General features: G+C 35.6%; 1 protein-coding gene across 1 annotated transcript; it reads left to right on the top strand.

Moving 5' to 3' along the window:
• Positions 1-570: 570 nt before the first annotated feature.
• Positions 571-913, top strand: LOC101279667 (small nuclear ribonucleoprotein E-like). Its single transcript, XM_033405912.2, has one exon. The coding sequence runs from the start codon at positions 604-606 to the stop codon at positions 880-882; it is 279 nt and encodes a 92-aa protein (XP_033261803.1). The 5' UTR covers positions 571-603; the 3' UTR covers positions 883-913.
• Positions 914-21,268: the final 20,355 nt, after the last annotated feature.

Raw genomic sequence — 21,268 nt, 5'->3', positions numbered from 1 at the left:
AATAAATAATGAAACAGGTGGTCTTAGACTGAGGTAACAGAAGAAATGGGAGAAATAAGTAGACATAAATCATTCAAGACACTGAAAGTTGTAGTTTGGAAAATGTTTTTATTCAGGCTGCAGAAGGTCATTGGAGAATTTCAGTCAGGGAACTGATGAGTGCTGATTTACATTTTTAAAAGTAAATTATCCTACTGTGACAAGAATGATTTCATTGTGGGCAAGAGTAGAGTACATAAGACTGGTTATCTGTTAATATTGAACTCCTAGTGAGACAAGGAGAGCCTGGACTGGGGTGGTGGTAATGGATAGGAAGAAAAGAAAATAGATTTGAGATATATTTTAAAGTAGAGTCAGACAGAGAAAGATAAATATCCTATGATATCAATTATATGTGGAATCTAAAATATAGTACAAATGAACTTATTTACAAAACTGAAATGGAGTCACAGACATAGAAAACAAACTTATGGTTACCAAGGGGGAAGGGGGGGATAAATTGGGAGATCGGGATTGACATATACACACCACTATATGTAAAATAGATAATTGAAAAGAACACACTGAGTGTGCAGGATAGTGTGGTCTTTGTGAGCTTCCACCATGGCGTATCGGGGCCAGGGCCAGAAGGTGCAGAAGGTGATGGTGCAGCCAATCAATCTCATCTTCAGATACTTGCAAAATAGATCTCGGATTCAGGTCTGGCTTTATGAGCAAGTGAATATGCGGATAGAGGGCTGTATCATTGGTTTTGATGAGTATATGAACCTCGTATTAGATGATGCAGAAGAGATTCATTCTAAAACAAAGTCAAGAAAACAACTGGGTTGGATCATGCTAAAAGGAGGTAACATTACTCTGCTCCAAAGTGTCTCCAACTAGAAATGATCAATGAAGTGAAAAATTGTTGAGAAGGCAACAATTAGGTGTGCAATTTTTTAGGTGTGCTTTTTAGAAGTGTAGTTCTAAAGCATTTATTCATATTGTTTTGCTCACCTTTATGTTATTACCAGATGACAATAAATGGTGTGGGATTGTTTTTTTTTAAAAAACAAAAAACAAAAAAAAAAACCACACTGTATAGCACTGGGAACTCTACTCAATACCCTAATCAATACCTATATGGGAAAATAATCTAAAAAAGAGTGGATATAGGTATAAGTTTAACTGAGGGTTGATGTAAAGGCAGAAATCAGTGGTGACTTTTCTTTTTTTTTAATTTGATGGATGATGATACCATTTACTGAGATGAGGAAACAGCAAATGGGAGAAGTATCAAGATTTCTGTGAGAGTAAAGCAGGTGAGGACTTGTACCAAGTCTGACTCTAGATGGCAAACTTTCAAAATGTTTTACAGAGACAACAATCATAATAGCTATTCCAGTTTTCTCTCAGTTGAGCCTATTCCCCATATATCATATGAAATATACAGAAGGATATTTAGATGATTCTCTCTCTTTTCCTTCTACTTCATTCTGTTAAACATTTAGTGGTATACTACGTTACAATTCAGCCGCAAGGTCTAGCCATCTCACGGTCTCTTACATTCTCTCACTTTCCTTTATTTAAGTCCAACATTGTGCCTTGCTGATTCCAAGTTGCCTATAATTTATGCATGAGATAAGTGAAATTGGATTCCTATAACATGCCAGGGATACTATTGATAAGAAAACAGCAGATACACTCTAAAACAATTAGTGGGGTACTAAGGAAAGCTATTATGTAAAAATGCCAGGATACTTATCTTTGGGTTATAGCTATCCCTTTATACCAAATATTAGTTATCACATGGAGGATTTAAAAACTTCTGTCCCTCATGTTGAGTATGGATATTTCTAATACAACACACTTATAAACACACATAGCTATTTATTTATGTCATTCAGTGCAATACTACTCTGATACTCAGATAATGTACAGGTAGAAGAGTCTATAAATACTACAAAAATATTAAATTATTGCATGTTGTAAAGTACTGTGATGAAGATAAAGGTACTATGATATGATATGATGATAGTGTTGCTGTTAATTCAACAAAAAGTTCAATTTACCTGATTATAATTTACTACTAAAGATTTAGCACTCTTTGAAAACCCCCTTTGCTGACAATAACATTAATGCTGACACGGAGAGGACAAGAAGATGAGAAAGGCAATAGGAAAATAAAGAAGAAAAAGAAAAGGGGATACAAGGGATTAATTTTATATCTTTTTGACACTGAACTTTGGTGTGATGGATTAGGGTCCTCCAGAAAATGTCAGGTTGTCCTCCCATATCATGACTTTCCTCTTATCCCTTCACAAGATTCTTTCCATATCTCTCTTGGATCTTTAAGATATTCAAACTTATTTATGTAGGATGTTACAAAGAGACATAGGTTGAAACCAGATTTGTAGTAGAATGTAGATGATTTTAATATTGCCTGCTAGTCTCACCACTTGGATTTGAGTCTGACCACGAGTGTAATTTAAGTGGAAGCCCAGCCTTTTGCTCTGCCTATCAGTCCAGCACACTATTTTCCCCTAGCAATTATTTCTGGTTATATTAGTCTAATAAACAAGTTAATGGTTTCCTTGGAAAGATTCCTGCCTTTTTTTTTTCCTCATGCATTTCTAAGATTTTAATCTAAAACCAGACAAAGATTTATTTCCCAGAACTTAGAATTTTATTTTATTTGAATACTGGAGTAGCAAAGTTGCCAATAATTAAGTCAAAGTTGCCAGTAATTAAGTCACCTTTAGCCAACTTGTGATGTTTCTTCCTCTTATCAAACTCATCACAACTATTTACTTTTTGTACTTATTTTAGGAAAATTTTAGAAACTCAGCCATAAAGTTGGCATGTTGAACAGGAATTATACTTTTGATTTGCAATTTTAAAAAAAATATTTGTTTTATTTAATATTTTTGGCTGCATTGGGTCTTCATTGCTGTGCACGGGCTTTCTCCAGTTGCGGGGAGCAGAGGTTGCTCTTCATTGCAGTGCGTGGGCTTCTCATTGTGGTGGCTTCTCTTGTTGTGGAGCACAGGCTCTAGGCGTGAAGGCTTCAGCGGTTGTGGCACGCAGGCTCAGTAGCTGTGGCTCGTGTGCTCTAGAGTGCAGGGTCAGTAGTTGTGGTGCACGGGCTTAGTTGCTCTGAGGCATGTGGGATCTTCCAGGACAAGGGCTCAAACCCGTGTCCCCTGCATTAGCAGGTGGATTCGTAATCACTGCACCACCAGGGAAGCCCCCTGCAACTTATTTTAAATGTAGGAAAATAACCTTAATTTTATAAACTGTGGCACTTTATTTCCTAAATATTTCCTCTAGTATATTAAGGAAAAATATATTTTAAAAATGTACAGGGGCTTCCCTGGTGGCGCAGTGGTTGAGAGTCCACCTGCCAATGCAGGAGACATGGGTTTGTGCCCCGGTCCAGGAAGATCCCACATCCCACATGCCACGGAGAAGCTAGGTCCGTGAGCCATGGCCGCTGAGCCTGTGCGTCCGGAACCTGTGCTCTGCAACGGAAGAGGCCACAACAGTGAGAGGCCCCGTACCGCCAAAAAAAAAAAAAGTACAGCATATTTGCAGAGCATAGTTCCATTTAGCTCTTTCATATTTCTTTCCTGATATCTGGTATCCACCATCTTATTTTTCCTCCACCTTCTCTTAGGCAGCTTATCCTGAGGTCAAACTCTTTCTTGCTATAAGAGAGTCAGCTCTGAAATCAAAGAAACCAGATTCCATTGTTCTTGTAGTCTTTTTTGTATAAAATTTCTGTGCCTTTAAGGTAAATTCATACACTTGTGACTCACTGTTTCTTAGTAATGCACCTTTTAACAAAATCCTTACCAAGTGAAGCCCATGCAGTTTTGGTAGTGACTGCCAGAATGTTCTGGAGAGAGTAAAAATAGATCATGCCCTTCTCCAAAAGAAAGTAGTTGTGTAATTATAGGACCATGTTTCTATTTGTGAAATTTTTCTAGAAAATATTGTTCGACTATATATTTAAATAGGATGTAGCATCTAATACTATATATAAATTCTATATATTTTTCATTTCCATTTTTATATACTTTGAAACACAAATAAATAGATTATGCTTTTGAAGACCTCTACTTTTATGTCGTGTTACTACTTTTTTTTTTTTTTTTGTCGTGTTACTGTTTAAATGTCATTGGGTGTGTGTCTGTCTAAAGGAAATGATCTGTTACCAGGAAGAAGACCAAAAATTGCCTTCAGAAATATCCCAAATCAGCCAAATAATGCAGCATTATTGCAGAAAGAGAGTAAAATGCTACTTCCCTTTTTTAAAAGAATCTTCCAAATCGTAACTATTATTCATTGGCATCTCTGCTTAATAAACAATAAATCTTCTTAAAATCATTTGGCTCCATGCTGTTTGGAGACACTGTATGAACACAGTTTTAAGCCTCATTTATTCTTTTTACAGTTCATAATTTTTACATTTGAATGCCAGTGATGTCTCCACTCCTCCCTCCTTCATGGATTAAAGGTTTCTGCAAGTTTCAACTTGATTTTTTAAAAAAATTATCCAAACCTAGAAAGGGTCAAACAATTCACTCAATTTAATAACTACCTACCATGGATTACTATTAAAGAATTATACTTTATTTATTTTTCATTAAAGATAAAAAGTCAAGAAAAGTTGAAGCAAAAGAGAAAAGATTTTATATGTGAAAGAGAAGGTTACTAGCAGCACTGGGTATTTATTATTCACGAGAGGCTAGTGGGTAAAGGAAAGATAGTGTGGCTATACTTAGCCTCAGCTAACCCTAGTGAGCCATGGGCTTAATGTTATCCCTGAGTGTAAGAAGAGACCAGATAGCATACAGATTCATGGTTTTTGTTTTCAAACTAGATGATGCAACTGTTTTTGTTAGTCTTAAGACAGACAATCACTGCATATTCATTCTAGTAAGGCCTCCTCTTACTCCTAGTTTCCACACTGGAGTATTATAAGGTTGATGACAGAGGATGGACTTAAACAATCTATGGTAAAATTGAACACCACGAGTTAAAAAAAAAAACAGAAAAACAAAAACTAATCCAGGGCTTCCCTGGTGACACAGTGGTTGAGAGTCTGCCTGCCGATGCAGGGACACGGGTTCGTGCCCCGGTCCAGGAAGATCCCACATGCCACGGAGCGGCGAGGCTCGTGAGCCATGACCACTGAGCATGTGTGTCCAGAGCCTGTGCTCCACAACGGGGGAGGCCACAACAGTGAGAGGCCTGCATACCACAAAAATCAAAAACAAAAACAAAAACTGACCCAAATACTTAAGTACTTAAATACAGAACTGAGAGCAAGAGGGGAACTAATCAACTTCCTCTTCCGTCTTGTAGGCATTCTGCTATGATTCTTGACCAATTAGTGTATAAAAACAAGGTTCGTTTAATGTCTTGGGTGGATGAAACTTTTCCAGGTAGAAATTGCCCCAGTGTTGATCACAAGAAAAATAGATGTAACATAATGGATTCAGGGTCATATCCAAGAGTAGATTTGTTTTCATGATATGCATGTGATGATTATCTCTCATATGCTTTTTACAGTTGCTTTGTAGGTTGTCAACTTAAAGAAAGATGCACAACATAAGAGTTGTGAGTTTAAGCTTTATACAGGGTCTTACTGAGGACTATAGCCTGGGAAACAGTCACTCAGCCAGCTCTGAGAAAACTGCTCCAGAAGTTTTCTGGAGAAGCCAGAAGCCAGTCTATATATGATTTTTGGATAGGGAATACCTGCAGTCAAGCATACATCTTGGTAAAAGATTACAGCTAATCACAAATAACAGACATCTCAGGTTAATGATTTTAGTGCTTTCTTATGTATGGGAAGATTCAAGAATCTGGAGTCATTGAAATTCTCCTGAGATGTGCTTCTAACAATCTAAGGGCTTGTTTTTCCAAAGCACAGAGCACCTCATCCTGTTGTTTATACTGATTCTTCTCAGGGTGAACTGTCAGTGGACAACCTCAATGGGTTATGACTTAACTCTTGTGGAATTATGTGGTGAGCAACGCTTTTTGTTCTTCTTTTTCACAAAGAAAAAGAAGAACTTTGGGATCATTTTATGAGGCCTACCCAGCACTGATGGAAAATTAGCCTCATTTTTGGGCTCAATTTGTAGTTCAAGAATTCATGTAAAACTTTTATTACTCTAAGAAGTACTCGCTGATCCTACCCAGAAATCTTAAATAGCATCTATATTTAAAATTATAACAGTAATGATTATTTTACATTTACATAGTAATGTGGCATAGAATATATAAAATACCTCTATGTGTTATCATTTTCTAAAGTCTATGTTACATAAAGATGAATATTTCTTTATGATTTTTCTGTTAACTATTATAAACCTGTGTGAAAAAACAAGCATTATTATTCTGATAGGGAAAATAAGGCATAGAAAAATGATAATTGACTTGCCTCTGATTACACAGACTAATAACTCAGCTGGTTCTGACTCTGGGTACTGCTCTGATTTCATGATTAACTAATACTCTAAGACCTCCAAGGCAGACGGTCATCATTTTATTATTCATTGTTTGGTAATCTTCTAATTAATGTGTTGACTTGCATGCTTATCCAAATGCTGGGAGGAAGATAGTTTCCATTCTTCATCTTTTCCTCTAATGAATCTTTTCCACCTGGTGCTTTTTGCTCTTGACAGAATCCTCAGCTTTCTTAAAGAATTGGTGTCTTTTTTGCTTGGGATGTGGGGGGAGGGCAATTACCAAGTGCCCTCTAGGAATTAGTCTTAGTGTGAACATGGTGGCAGAGATTGATGACAGATGAAGATGTTATCAGCAGAACAAAGCAAAACAAATAAGACCAAACTCTTTTTTTCATTCAAGGTGTTTAAATTGTTATGAGAAAAAAAAAGAAATTTCCTCCCTGTAAATGTGAAAGAATTAATTGAAAAATTTTCATAATGATGGACAAGGACTGTTATACTCTTATTTCCTACATAAGTTTGGCTACTTACCCTCTGTTGATTTTCAAATGTACTCACTTTTTGAACTGTTTGCAGGGAGAGATCTCACTAACACATGCTGGACAGACCAGTTTTCAGCTTATTTGGTATCTAGAGCATTAAAATGTGACATCTGGAAATTGTGATGTTGGGAGCCAGTGGAAGCTAAGTGTTTTTCTTTTTCAGTTCACTGTTCTGTTATGTTTGGTTAAAATTTGTCTTTATTTCTAGACTTTAGATTGGTTGAGATTCAATGGGCAGTAGATTTTCAAATTTCTCATTGACATGATTTCTTATACAATAGATGTTCTAATGCTCGGTCAATGAACTATTATGCCTTAAGAAATAGTTCATGCTTCTCATATTTATTAGAAATTAACCTATCACTTAAGCTCTAAAAAAACTACCAACTACTTCAAAATTTGAAACTTTAAGTTATCAACTTTATTTAGAGTTAAATTTGGAAAATTGTTGCTGTTACTTTCATTATAAATTATAGATTTATTTTAGTGTTTGAAAATAACAGTGATTATTTAAATCTTGTCTTTTTAGAGATAATAAATCTCGGAGATATGAAGAGTCTTCTCAAAGTTAAATAACTAGTTTATATCAGAGCCAGACCTAGGGCTTAGTATATCTAATTATACAGGAATTGTCTCCTCAAATACATTGCATACAGGGTGTTTTTTTTTTTTTTTTTTTTTTTTTGGTACATGCATAAGGAAGAGTTGTTTCCAATACTCTCTGAATGTCCTTAGGGCAGGGACTGTGTCTTGTTAAATTCTATATACCCAATGCACAAACTTGTGCTTGCCATATAATAGATGATTACTTAATATTTATTAAAGCCCTCTTGACACTGTTGAATGTTATTATTAAAATATGTTTTTTAGATTGGCAGTTTCTTATGTACCTTCTGTATGATTCAGCAATTCCTCTCTTAGTATTTATCAAAAGAAAAAAAAAAGGAATAAAAGGTCCACAGAAAGCTTGTACATAAACATTCTTCATAGCTTTAATCATAATAGCTCCAAACTGAAAATAACCCAAATGTTTATCAACAGATGAACGGATAAACAAATTGTACATTCATATATTCTATATCTTCATTAAAGCAGATGTTTCATGTTGTATACACTTGCTAAAACTCATTGAACTGTATATTAAAAAAGAGGCATTTTATTATATGCATATTGAATTTCAATAGAGATGAAATAAAAATTATAAATGTAATTTTCTATATCTGATTTTAACAAGTGCAAAATTCTATGGAGTAGTTGATATCAGTATATTAATATCTTCTATTTATATCATAATCTGCAGTTAAATGTGTGAAATCTGTTAACCCAGGCTGGTGAAGACAAGATCTTTTGGAAATATTCTTTCCAATAAACTTACTTACACCTAATAAGCACATTATCTGATACATATAAATGAGAAATCAGTATAATGTTTATTTTAAAATATTACTCATTGAATCATATACATGGCATTCCTTCTAGTGTGTTCTTGCTTTGATGACTTGCTTAGTTGTTAAATATAGGTAAAGATAGTCACTCTTTCCTTATTTAGGAGATTATTATCTAAAAACTTCAAAGCTTCATATTCCTATATTTTTTAAAGCGGACTCATTATCTATGTCATGTGTAGTGCCCCAAATTTCCCTACATAGTGAATACAACATTTTCACTTGGATAATGTTAATCTTTCAGGTTTGGAAAGCAAGGAACAAATTACTGTTTTTTATATATATATATATATATATATATATATATATTTTTTTTCTTTTAATAACTGGCAATGTCTCACACATATAAAACTGTGTGAGAGATTGCCAGTTATTAAAAGCAAAATTCAGTATGTATTTATCAGTTATATTTAACAGAGCACATAAACTAGGAATTGACAACCTTGGTGAGAAACAATAACCCACTTAGAGAATTTATGTTGACAAAAAATACCTCAACAGACAGATCATGAGAGGACACAGTTTTTCTTTTTAATGTGAATTTTAAAGGTTAATTACATTGTTTGTCTTAGTAAATATTCAAGAGTTTATTACTCATAAATACAACCCTTTTAAGAATAAAGTTCATTCTTACTTCCTGTCTCTGTCATCTTATCTCTGGGTAATAAGCTTTAAAACTTGGTCACCTGCTTTGTAAACTAATGCTTTATTTTAATTGTTAAAAAAACCATAAAATGCCATTTCTGATTTAAAGTCTATCCTTTCCAAAAAAACCATGAAATTACCATGAAGGGGGAGAAAGAGAAGGACAAGGAGAAGAAGCAGAAAGAGAAAAAAAGGAAGAAAGCTTTGAATTTTTCTTAAATTCAGCAGGTTGGCAGGGCCTGAAAGCAGATTCAGGACATTATCTGTAATATATAGAGCAGATTAAGCAATTTTCCTCAGTAATGCTTGGCTTCACCTCCTGTGTGCAAACGGATTTATTCTAGAAGCAAGGCCAATTGAAATCTTCAAACCAGCAGAGTTCATCTTTTTCTCTATTTCAATTCCTTCCACTCCTGAGAGCCTGTGATATGCCCAGTGCTGTGAGAGACCTCAGTGTACAACAGTGAACAAGACATTATTTCTAACCTCAGGCCACTAAAGAACTCACAACCTGTTTTGGAAAAAGGATACAAATACACCATCAGTGTGATAAATATGATACGAACATGAACAGAGTTAGTTACGAGCACAAAGGTGGAAATATTTCATTTGAGGAAGACATGATAGAGCCTTGAAAAGATGAGAAGGTATTCACCTGGCTGGTTCAATCCATTCACTTAATTATTCAACAGAAAATGCTGCACCTCTACTCTGCGATGGCTCCTGTATTTGGCACTGGGTTTGCAGGGGTGATCAAAGACCAGCATCATTCCTTACTCCCAGGTTTACAGTCACACAATTAACTACATTTGCACACTGTGGAAGATACTATGTGTGAAAGGTTCAGGATGTAATGAGAGTATATAGGGGACTCTTTTGGAGGAACCTGGCAGGAGCATGTCAGGAAAGACTCTCTGAGGAAGCGAGTTTGGGGCTGGGATCCAAAGATAAATTGGAGTTAATTTAGGCAATGGCAGGGAATAGGGAAGAGTGCACTAGGCACAAAGGCTATGGCAGGTGGGTGCATGGCTTATTCATGCAGTGGGAACAATGTGGTGTGGCTGGTGAACGGATTGCAGAGGAGAGGAATGTGAGAGGCCAGAGATGGCCTTAGGGAGTAGATCACCCAAAACCCTATGAACTAGTTAAAGATGTTGCACATTTTCTCAAGAGATTCAAACAGAAGAAATACCTGGACAGATTGCTTTAAAAAATGCTTTTGCTGCAGTTTGAAGAAGCCCCTGTCAAGAAGCTATGGCATTGCAACCACACGAGAGACTTGAACTAGGTAAAGATAGAGAGAAATGAGGAACAGATAAATTTAAAATTATGAGGTAAAATAAACAACGCTTAGTAATGGATTGGCTATGGAGAAAGAGGAGAGAGCCAAGGATGACCCAGGAGGTTCTGGCTTGAAGAACTGGATGGACGAGAGTGCTGTTCAATAGAGAACAATGGAAGGAGAACAGATGGGGAGACGCTCAGGGGTTTGGCTTTGAACTGGCTGTTTAGGGTATCTCTGGAACATGCAAGTGAGGACAATGTGAACTGGATATATCAACCTGGGCCTAAGAGTCCTGGACTACTGTTTTATATGTAAAAGTCACAGAAATATGTCTGGTAACTGAAGACCATGGGATGAGTGGAACTGCACAAGGAGAGTATAGAGTGAAAAGAGGAAAGGACAGAAGAATGTGCCTGGAAGGGGATTTGACATCTAAGGATTGTGTTGAGAAAACTGAGTCAGCAAAGAAGAAAGAGAAGGAGCAGCCAGAAAAATAAGGGACACGCGATATCATAGAAGTTAGCGAGGAGAGTGTTTATACAAAGAGTGGTCAAATGGGTTTAGTATTGGTGCCACTCATGTAAGATCAGGGCTAAAGATGCCCACTGATTTAAGTCACTTAGAAGTCACAGGTAACCCCATGGAGAATTGTCACAGTAAGGTCATGGGGTTGCAAGCTAGATAGGAGTGGGTTGAATACTGAAAGGAGATTCAGAAAATTCGCAAAGTAAGTGTTAACTAATCTCTAAAAGGATTTGGGTGGGAAGGAATTAGTGTAAATATGGAGCAAAAGAGAGCTTTTACTAAAATTTTAAGGTGCTTTATAGTTTATGAAATAGATTCACATATTGCTTCTACTCCTATAATCTGTCCACTTACTTCTGGCATTTTGATATCTTCTTTCTGTTCCTTTCAATTCATACCTTTACTTGTCATACCATAATGCAACCTTGCCATTGTGTTTACCTAAGACTCCATCCCTCCATTTCAGCTTAAATGTTCTATTTTACTTGGTTGCAGCACTTGTGTGTATCTTGTACCTTTGAATATCAATTCGCAATTTGACCTACTTTTGGCTTCTGTTTTTCATTCCTTGGTTGACTGAACCCATCAACTATGCCTAGTGCCCCTCCAGGTTTTCCTGGGTCTTTTGTTCTTTGGCACAGTAGCCATGCCAGCTGAGACACTGAAGTGCATGACTAGACTGTCCCTAATGCTTGACATTCCACAATAAGTGTTTAATAACTTTAGGTAAACGATTGTTCTCTTCCAAAAAAGTCAAGTATCTCCACAGATGGTAATATATTAAGCTAATTGAGAATCATCACCTTAATCCACTTTATTTCCCCCTTTTAGATGAATGCTAGCCAACCATACCTTCCTATAGGTGTTGACATGCAGAAATAGAATTTTTGTCAAGAGAGAAGTTGGAGAGGGTTCAGAGATTTGACTCTGTCACTTCTCTGATACCTCAATATCCTTATTGGTAAATGAAGGAAATAATTATTGTGTATGCTTTTAAGAAGACTGAGATAAAATTAAACCATAATTAATTAATGATTAATAATTATTTTTTATTTTTTTTTATTTTTATTTTTTTAACATCTTTATTGGGGTATAATTGCTTTACAATGGTGTGTTAGTTTCTGCTTTATAACAAAGTGAATCAGTCATACATAAACATATGTTCCCATATGTCTTCCCTGTTGCGTCTCCCTCCCTCCCACCCTCCCCATCCCACCCCTCCAGGCTGTCACAAAGCACCGAGCCAATATCCCTGTGCCATGCGGCTGCTTCCCACTAGCTATCTACCTTACTGCGTTTGTTAGTGTGTATATGCCCATGACTCTCTCTCGCCCTGTCACAGCTCACCCTTCCCCCTCCCCATAACCTCAAGTCCGTTCTCTAAGAGGTCTGCGTCTTTATTCCTGCTTTACCCCTAGGTTCTTCATGACATTTTTTTCTTAAATTCCATATATATGTGTTAGCATACGGTATTTGTCTTTTTCTTTCTGACTTACTTCACTCTGTATGACAGACTCTAGGTCTATCCACCTCATTACAAATAGCTCAATTTCGTTTCTTTTTATGGCTGAGTAATATTCCATTGTATATATGTGCCATATCTTCTTTATCCATTCATCCGATGATGGACACTTAGGTTGTTTCCATCTCCGGGCTATTGTAAATAGAGCTGCAATGAACATTTTGGTACATGACTCTTTTTGAATTTTGGTTTTCTCAGGGTATATGCCCAGTAGTGGGATTGCTGGGTCATATGGTAGTTCTATTTGTAGTTTTTTAAGGAACCTCCATACTGTTCTCCATAGTGGCTGAACCAATTCACATTCCCACCAGCAGTGCAAGAGTGTTCCCTTTTCTCCACACCCTCTCCAGCATTTATTGTTTCTAGATTTTTTGATGATGGCCATTCTGACTGGTGTGAGATGATATCTCATTGTAGTTTTGATTTGCATTTCTCTAATGATTAATGATGTTGAGCATTCTTTCATGTGTTTGTTGGCAGTCTGTATATCTTCTTTGGAGAAATGTCTATTTAGGTCTTCTGCCCATTTTTGGATTGGGTTGTTTGTTTTCTTGTTATTGAGCTGCATGAGCTGCTTGTAAATTTTGGAGATTAATCCTGTGTCGGTTGCTTCATTTGCAAATATTTTCTCCCAATGATTAATAATTATTATCTGAAAGTTGAATGGAATTTGATATTTTTTATTGGGTATGGTGATTTATGTCATATTGATGTTATCTTTTCTTTGCTTCCAAAGCTTCTAAATGGGGCTTCCCTGGTGGCGCAGTGGTTGAGAGGCCGCCTGCCGAGGCAGGGGACATGGGTTTGTGCCCCGGTCCGGGAAGATCCCACATGACGCAGAGCGGCTGGGCCCGTGAGCCATGGCTGCTGAGCCTGCACATCCGGAGCCTGTGCTCCGCAATGGGAGAGGCCACGACAGTGAGAGGCCCGCGTACCGCAAAAAGAAAAAACAACAACAACAAAAAACAAAGCTTCTAAATGGACATTGCAGTCTACTTTGCCAATGTCTTTACCAGTCAGTGCATCTTGCCATATTATGCCATAAGTGGCATATAAATGGCATAAGCTGAATATAAGACTTTTCCTGAAAGTGTTAGGTGATGTGACAAAATTTCTTGGTAAGTTAAATAGAAAGAGATTCTTGTTCCTCCTCAGACCCATGTAATATTGTTCTGACTTTTATAATAATCCATGAAAGTAATGTTACTTAAAACAGATGCATTATAATGTACTCTCAAAATGACTGTTTGAGATTAATATGATTTTATAAATGAGTACTCAATTTCATTATATAATTTGCATGAAATCACCCTACAAGTAAGTAGCAAAGTCAGAAATAAAACCTAGGTTTCCCTAGTTCAATTTCTCTGCTCTTTGGAATGTTTTCTCACATGGCCAAGTAGAGTAGAGCCATATGCATACATCAATCACTATGAATTTGTGGGGTGCTCCTAAACCAGTGCTGGGGAAAATATGCTCAGTTCTCATGTAAGTGTTCAGAGACCAGCTTAAAATTTTTCGTTAACTTCAAACACGATTTAGCCAAATGCATTAAATAATAGAGGGCTTACTATTTTATTCTTATTTATTTTGCAAGACAAAAATGTGTGATAGAACACTTTCACATCAGTGTTCTCAGATGATGCTGACACAGAACACATATGTTCAGCAAGCAGATCAGAGTGTTATATTGCCAAAAAATGATATGGCAGTCTATTTCTAATTTTCAAGAAGGTTAATTTTCTCAGTTATAAAGATGTTTTTTTCTTATTTATAAGCATTTACAGATATCAATTGTTAATTTTCCAAGTTTTATTTTTGCTTCAATATTTTCTGTAAACTTCTGGCTACAACTTACCTGTTAATGAATGTTAACAAATGGCAAAAACTAAATGAAAACAAATAAGAAAATAATATTAACAATTTAGGAACAGTTGATTAGTTCCAAAACTGCTTTTTTTTATGAACAAGATTGCTAAGGTTGTGATTTTACATTGCACATTGGTAACAGTTAAATTTGGGGAAAATTGCTCCTGTTCTTACTAAAATATTTTATCATCTCATAGTGTTCCTCATAAGGATATAATGGACCATGAAAAGTAATATCATTTCAAGAACATTACCATCTCAGCCTTGGACCATAGTTTTTATGAATTAACTTGAATAATGCATAAAATACAACATTAGTAAATTTCTCAGGGCAGTTAGTTGTTATTTTACAACTGGCTTTGGATGCCTTAGGGAAATGGTTTAAATTTCTTCTATTATTTCTCACTGCTGCCTAATGAAGAGACCCAAAATTTAGTCTGATAAAACAAAAGTCATTTTATTACTGTAGGGAGTTTAAGGGATTTGTAGGCTGATCAAAGGATAAGAGGTGAGAGAAGTCTATACATACGTTATTGGGCTGTGCTTTGACAGGTTCAAACATGGGGGAAATCCCTCACAGCAGGAGTCTGTCCAGAAGCTACTGAGGGGGGTTATGTATCTAGAGTATCTAGGTGATGTTGTACAAGCAGCACAGTGGAAAGTCTTTGAGTCAGAAAGCTCTGAAGAACAGTGGCATCTTTTGAGTCTTTTAACCACAGGCTTATCTTACTTACGGCTGGCAGATGTTGGGTGAGATTTCTCAGGGGTTATGCAAAGCAGGCAGGTTCTAAATGGTTAAAAATCTGCTTGTTTAAGCTATTTTTAAAGCAATTGGTTTTGTAAAAAATTGAACTTGGCACTGGAGGGATTTTGAACTAACAGGTCTCAGTCTGTAGTGAAGAATAAAAACCTAAGGGCCAAAACAGAGAGGCCATCTTTCTGGCTCATTTATATGACAGTTATGCTTAAAATTCTGAGGGTCAGGACATATGTCAGATATAGTGAGAATGGCTCATGTCAGCTCTTTGTTGTCTGAGCACTCATCTGGTTAGAGGGGGTTAGATGAGTCAACTGGACCCTTATATCTGGAGCCTCAGTTCTGTCTGTCAGCCTGATTCCTGGGTTCTTCTCCACATGAGATGTCCTGGGACTGAAATATCCAAGAGTGCTTCTTCAATCAGATTTCACTCATACTTCTGGTGCTTGGTCTTGGGTGTCTTAAATAACTGGGAGCTAGTCAAGTACCTCTCTCTTCCTCTTTCTCTCTCCCTCTCTCTCTCCATGTGGTTTGTTTTTGGTTCCTCACAGCATGATGGCTTGAAGGTGTAGGGCTTCTTACCAAGTGGCTGGTTTCCCCTAGCCCAAGCATTTCAAGAGATCTATGTGTAATCTACTAGGCTTCTTATGATCGAACCTTGGAAATAACACAGAAACACACAACCATCTCAAAAGCAGATTGTTGTGTTAGCCCATACTCAAGAGGATGAGGTTATCTATATAAAGGAGTAAATACTGGGAGTGATGATTTTTGGGGGATCCACATTTGGAGACTACTACTACACAAAAATAAATTTCTTCCTGTTACAATTAACATGTTTCCTTGCATTTAATACCTTGTTTTTTCCTTTTAAAATTAGTTGGCTAATATATGATTTTCTAACTCTAACAATGTACATGAGAAATATTTATTTAATCTTTACTAAGACACACCACTTTGTATGAGCTGGATTGAAAATTTAGTTTGATCTGAAATTGAATTATGTACATTCATACCAGTAGTGAGAATGTATAATTAAGAAAAATATATGAATATTCAAATAACTAGGTATTTTAGTTAAGATTTGCTTTCTCAATTTTCAGTTCTATATTATACAATGCCTACAATTAACTTCAAAGAATAGGGAAGACATATTGTCCTATACTAATAAACAAATATCCCAAAGGATATCTCTATTTATATTGGAATTATACTGCTGGCTGAATGAAAATAAAATGGGATTGGAGAAATCATTATAAATTCTTTAGAATAGAAATTATTTGGAATTGAGGGTTGATTGTTTATACTGTATTTGTATTATTAAATCATTTTAGATCTATTTCCATTTTCTCCTTGGGTTTTCTTATTTCTGTGACGATTTCAGTAAATGCAAAACTATTAAATAGAATATTAACATCAAGATTGATTAGAATTCCTAAAAATTTTCTTTCACTTTGAAAAAATGCAAGGGAATGCTTACCACAGGCACATAAAAGGAAATAATCAAGTGAACTAGCATGAATTAGAAGAAATCCAAATGAGCTATAGAAATATGAAGTGAGAAATTTTGTGACTATCTGTTACATTTAAATAAACAAACTCTAATCTGTCTTCTAGACATTTATATACCAGTTTACCATGTCTTGTGTTTGCACCATGAAAATACACTTGATAGCTTTTAAACTAAAAAAGTAACATTGAAAATAAAACACGGTGAGTAATAGGAAGTGTTCAGGCACGTTTGAAGAGAAGTGAATGACATTTCTTAAAAAAAGTAGAATTTAGTTAAGAATTAACTTTGCATAATGATATTTTCTTCTTAACCATTCCTTTGCTAATTTGGTTAAGTGTGACTGAGAATAATCTGCATAAGAGGTAGATTTTAATGCTGACTCTCAGAATAATGGATGAAACCAAAGAAGACCCTATTTCTTCATATTGAGTTTCTGGTAAAAGGGCAGGTGGCATTAGAATCTGAAAATGTCAATTTACATGATTTTATTTAACAACAGGATACCTATGACCTGGATTTTGGCCAGAATTACCACAAAGTGTGTGTGTGTGTATGTGAGTACAGGCACATATGTGTATGTATGTTTGTGTACTCTCAAAAAACATAATGAACAAAATAAATATTGAAAGAAATAGAATTATTTAAATTATTTGGAAAGAAGCTGTGATATGGGAGAAACTTAGAATGAAAACTCTAGGTCTGAGTGTATGTTCTATCACTTGCGGACATGTGTTCTTGGGTATGCTATAGAACTCTTCCAACTTTTAGTTTATCTCTAAAATGGGAATATAAATCCATTACAGAGTTTTGATGAGGATTCAATGAATAAGGAGAGAGAAAATACTTTAAAAGCTCTGAAGCACTAATAAAAATTTATGATACAGAATTCAATTTTAACTTTCATCCACCATATAGAACACTGTTGATGTTTACTGAGAGACTGAGTTTGCATTAATATGTTAACACAAGAAATATCAGTGTATCAGCCAATTTTTTTCTGTTACTGAACGTTTATAATGCTGGTTTCCATTACAAGAATACCATTTCAAGGCTGAGGAAAATGCCTTTATTTTCTATGTGTATATAGCTGTTATCTAAATAAAACTGTTATTGCATTGGGTTATTTACATTGATTCAGGTTGCCTTGAGTTTCCATTATGTAAATTTATTCCCCCGCACAAAATACTTTGTATGGCAATTGCTTTTTCAATTTAAAAGTTTGTCTCATTTAAATACCCCTCCCCAAGCTCTGATTTTTTTTTCTTTTATTAACTTCACTCATTTACAGTTTCTTTTTTTTTCCTTTTTATTGGAGTATAATTGCTTTACAATGGTGTGTTAGTTTCTGCTTTATAACAAAGTGAATCAGTTATACATATACATATGTTCCCATATCTCTTCTCTCTTGCGTCTCCCTCCCTCCCACCCTCCCTATCCCACCCCTCCAGGTGGTCACAAAGCACCCAGATGATCTCCCTGTGCTATGCAGCTGCTTCCCACTAGCTATCTACCTTACGTTTGGTAGTGTATATATGTCCATGCCTCTCTCGCACTTTGTCACAGCTTACCCTTCCCCCTCCCCATATCCTCAAGTCCATTCTCTAGTAGGTCTGTGTCTTTATTCCTGTCTTACCCCTAGGTTCTTCATGACATTTTTTGTTTCTTAAATTCCATATATATGTGTTAGCATATGGTATTTGTCTTTCTCTTTCTGACTTACTTCACTCTGTATGACAGACTCTAGGTCTATCCACCTCATTACAAATAGCTCAATTTCGTTTCCTTTTATGGCTGAGTAATATTCCATTGTATATATGTGCCATATCTTCTTTATCCATTCATCCGATGATGGACACTTAGGTTTTTTCCATCTCTGGGCTATTGTAAATAGAGCTGCAATGAACATTTTGGTACATGACTCTTTTTGAATTATGGTTTTCTCAGGGTATATGCCCAGTAGTGGGATTGCTGGATCATATGGTAGTTCTATTTGTAGTTTTTTAAAGAATGTCCAAACTGTTCTCTACAGTGGCTGTATCAATTTACATTCCCACCAACAGTGCAAGAGGGTTCCCTTTTCTCCACACCCTCTCCAGCATTTATTCTTTCTAGATTTTTTGATGATGGTCATTCTGACTGGTGTGAGATGATATCTCACTGTAGTTTTGATTTGCATTTCTCTAATGATTAATGATGTTGAGCATTCTTTCATGTGTTTGTTGGCAGTCTGCATATCTTCTTTGGAGAAATGTCTATTTAGGTCTTCTGCCCATTTTGGGATTGGGTTGTTTGTTTTTTTGTTATTGAACTGCATGAGCTGCTTATAATTTTTGGAGATTAATCCTTTGTCAGTTGCTTCATTTGCAAATATTTTCTCCCATTCTGAGGGTTGTCTTTTGGTCTTGTTTATGGTTTCCTTTGCTGTGCAAAAGCTTTGAAGTTTCATTAGGTCCCATTTGTTTATTTTTGTTTTTATTTCCATTTCTCTAGGAGGTGGGTCAAAAAGGATCTTGCTGTGATTTATGTCATAGAGTGTTCTGCCTGTGTTTTCCTCTAAGAGTTTGATAGTGTCTGGCCTTACATTTAGGTCTTTGATCCATTTTGAGCTTATTTGTCTTAAACAACAGTTGGGACTAGAATGACGTATAGGAGTGACTCAAATTTTCTTTTGATCCGGACAAGAGATATATAATTCCTCTAGAAACTTGGTGAATTTGTTAAAGTTCAGCTCATGAATTTACTTGGCTAATATGTCTCTTCAAAAAGACAATCAAGAAAGTTAATATTGAACTCAAAGTCTGGAAATTTCTTTTTCTTTTAGACAAAAGAGGAAAAATCCTGATGCAGTTTTTTTTCCCCAAGAGCAAGGAGATACATAACTTTCTAAACCTGTTTCCAACAAATCTCTATATTTGGAACCTCAGAACTCTTTACTCCAATAAAATCCCATCTTGGAGAGATGAAAACAGGTCTCTATCAGTGCTTCTTGGACTTTAATGAAATCACCTGAGAATCTTGTTATAATGACTATTGTGATGTGAGTGGAGCCCAAGTTTCTGCCTTTCTAACCAGCTCCTGGTGGTTGCCACTGTTGCATGCAGGTTCATGGACCACACGTGAGCAGCAAGGCTGTAGCTGATTGGTTCTAAATTTGGCTCAACATTGGACCCAGTAGGGAATTTAAAAAAATATAGATGCTCAGTCCCTCCCTGTCCCAACCTGGGATTCTGATTTTACATGGATGTATCCTGGGTATTATGATTTTAAAAATTCCCCAGGATATTCCAATGTGTAGTCAAGTTTGAAAACAACTGCTCTAGTAAAACCTGTGTGTGTGTGTGTGTGTGTGTGTGTGTGTGTGTGTGTTGGGAGGAGCAGATGTCATGAATCTGTTTATCTTTACTGGAATTTCCTACATTATAACAAAAATACACTTAAAATCAGATTGTGACTAAAACTATTGTTTGGTAAACTTTTATTGAACATAATATGATACAAATACATTTAAAAACAGATTGTAAGTAGAATTTTTGTTGTGTATTTTATTTGATTTAACAATACAACATGGATGAACAAATACAGAATAGCACTGCTATTGGAAATGTGAATGTTCCATGCTTTATTTTACTAATCCTATAATACTAGGCATTTAGGAGAGTTCTTTTATTTTAATATTAAAATAAATAGGGTGATGAATATCATTCATGAAATATTTTTGCACGCATTTTTTATTTCTCAGAACAGTAGATTACCAAGGTTAGGCAACAGAAGCAGTCCAACCTGGTGGGAAGGAGTATTTAAATCACTGATATTGCTTCAAATTGCCTGTGTATGGTGATAATAAAAGCAAACTGGCTTTTAATCAGCTTTATTATTGTTGCAAATTCTCTACACAAAATGCACGTCCTTATTGCCTGTGTCCTGGATGTACTGTTTCCACCACCCTGATTTTGGAATGAATTCTAAAGCCACTGTCTTATAATGAATTTTCATGCTGTATGGAAAGATATGCGGTTTTGCAGGATTCTAGATGTATATCACCATATTTATGCAGATGTTTACACAATTAACATTGCTAATAGCAAAATATAAAAATACACATGAAATGTTTATTTCAAACATTGAGGGTTACTAGTTTTAGTAGCAAAATTTTGGCAAAATTTCAATTTGGCAAAATTTCTATATCTTTTTCTACTACAGTGACTGAACATTTATTGTCTGCAATCATTTGTTTTTTTCTTTTGTGATCACCTAGTTATGTCCTTTACCTGTTTTTCTAATGGTGTTCATATTTTCTTATTGATATGCAAAAACAACTTAGTAAAGCTATCATTTGTTTTCTGTCAAATATGTTGAAACTAATTTCTCCCAGTTTGCTTTTGTCATTTATTTTTTAAATTTTATTATGACATGATTTTCTTTAAGCACAGAAGTTTATGTTTTCTATAGTTTGGTCAAACAATCTTTTCCTTATGGTTTCTTCTGGAGGTGTTAAGACCTTTCCTACACCAAGTATATGTAATTAGCCACCTAAGATTTTATCCAGAAGCCTGAAGGTTTATATTTTTCTTTAGCTCTTTAATTTATCTGAAACAGTTTTGCTGATTGGCATTATTAAGTAATTTATTATTTTAATCCCAAATGTTTAGGTGACAAAACAACCATTTACTACTTTGTTCATCCACTACCCAGTTATTTGATATC

The sequence above is a fragment of the Orcinus orca genome, chromosome 18 (assembly GCF_937001465.1).
Source record: "Orcinus orca chromosome 18, mOrcOrc1.1, whole genome shotgun sequence".
Taxonomy (NCBI): Eukaryota; Metazoa; Chordata; class Mammalia; order Artiodactyla; family Delphinidae; genus Orcinus; species Orcinus orca.
Note: the sequence above shows the minus strand (reverse complement) of the source record. Positions and strands in the feature narration are given on the sequence as shown.

What these genes read in the sequence shown, in the direction of transcription:
- LOC101279667 (XM_033405912.2), top strand. Translation starts at nt 604, where the DNA reads ATGGCGTATCGGGGCCAGGGCCAGAAGGTGCAGAAGGTGATGGTGCAG.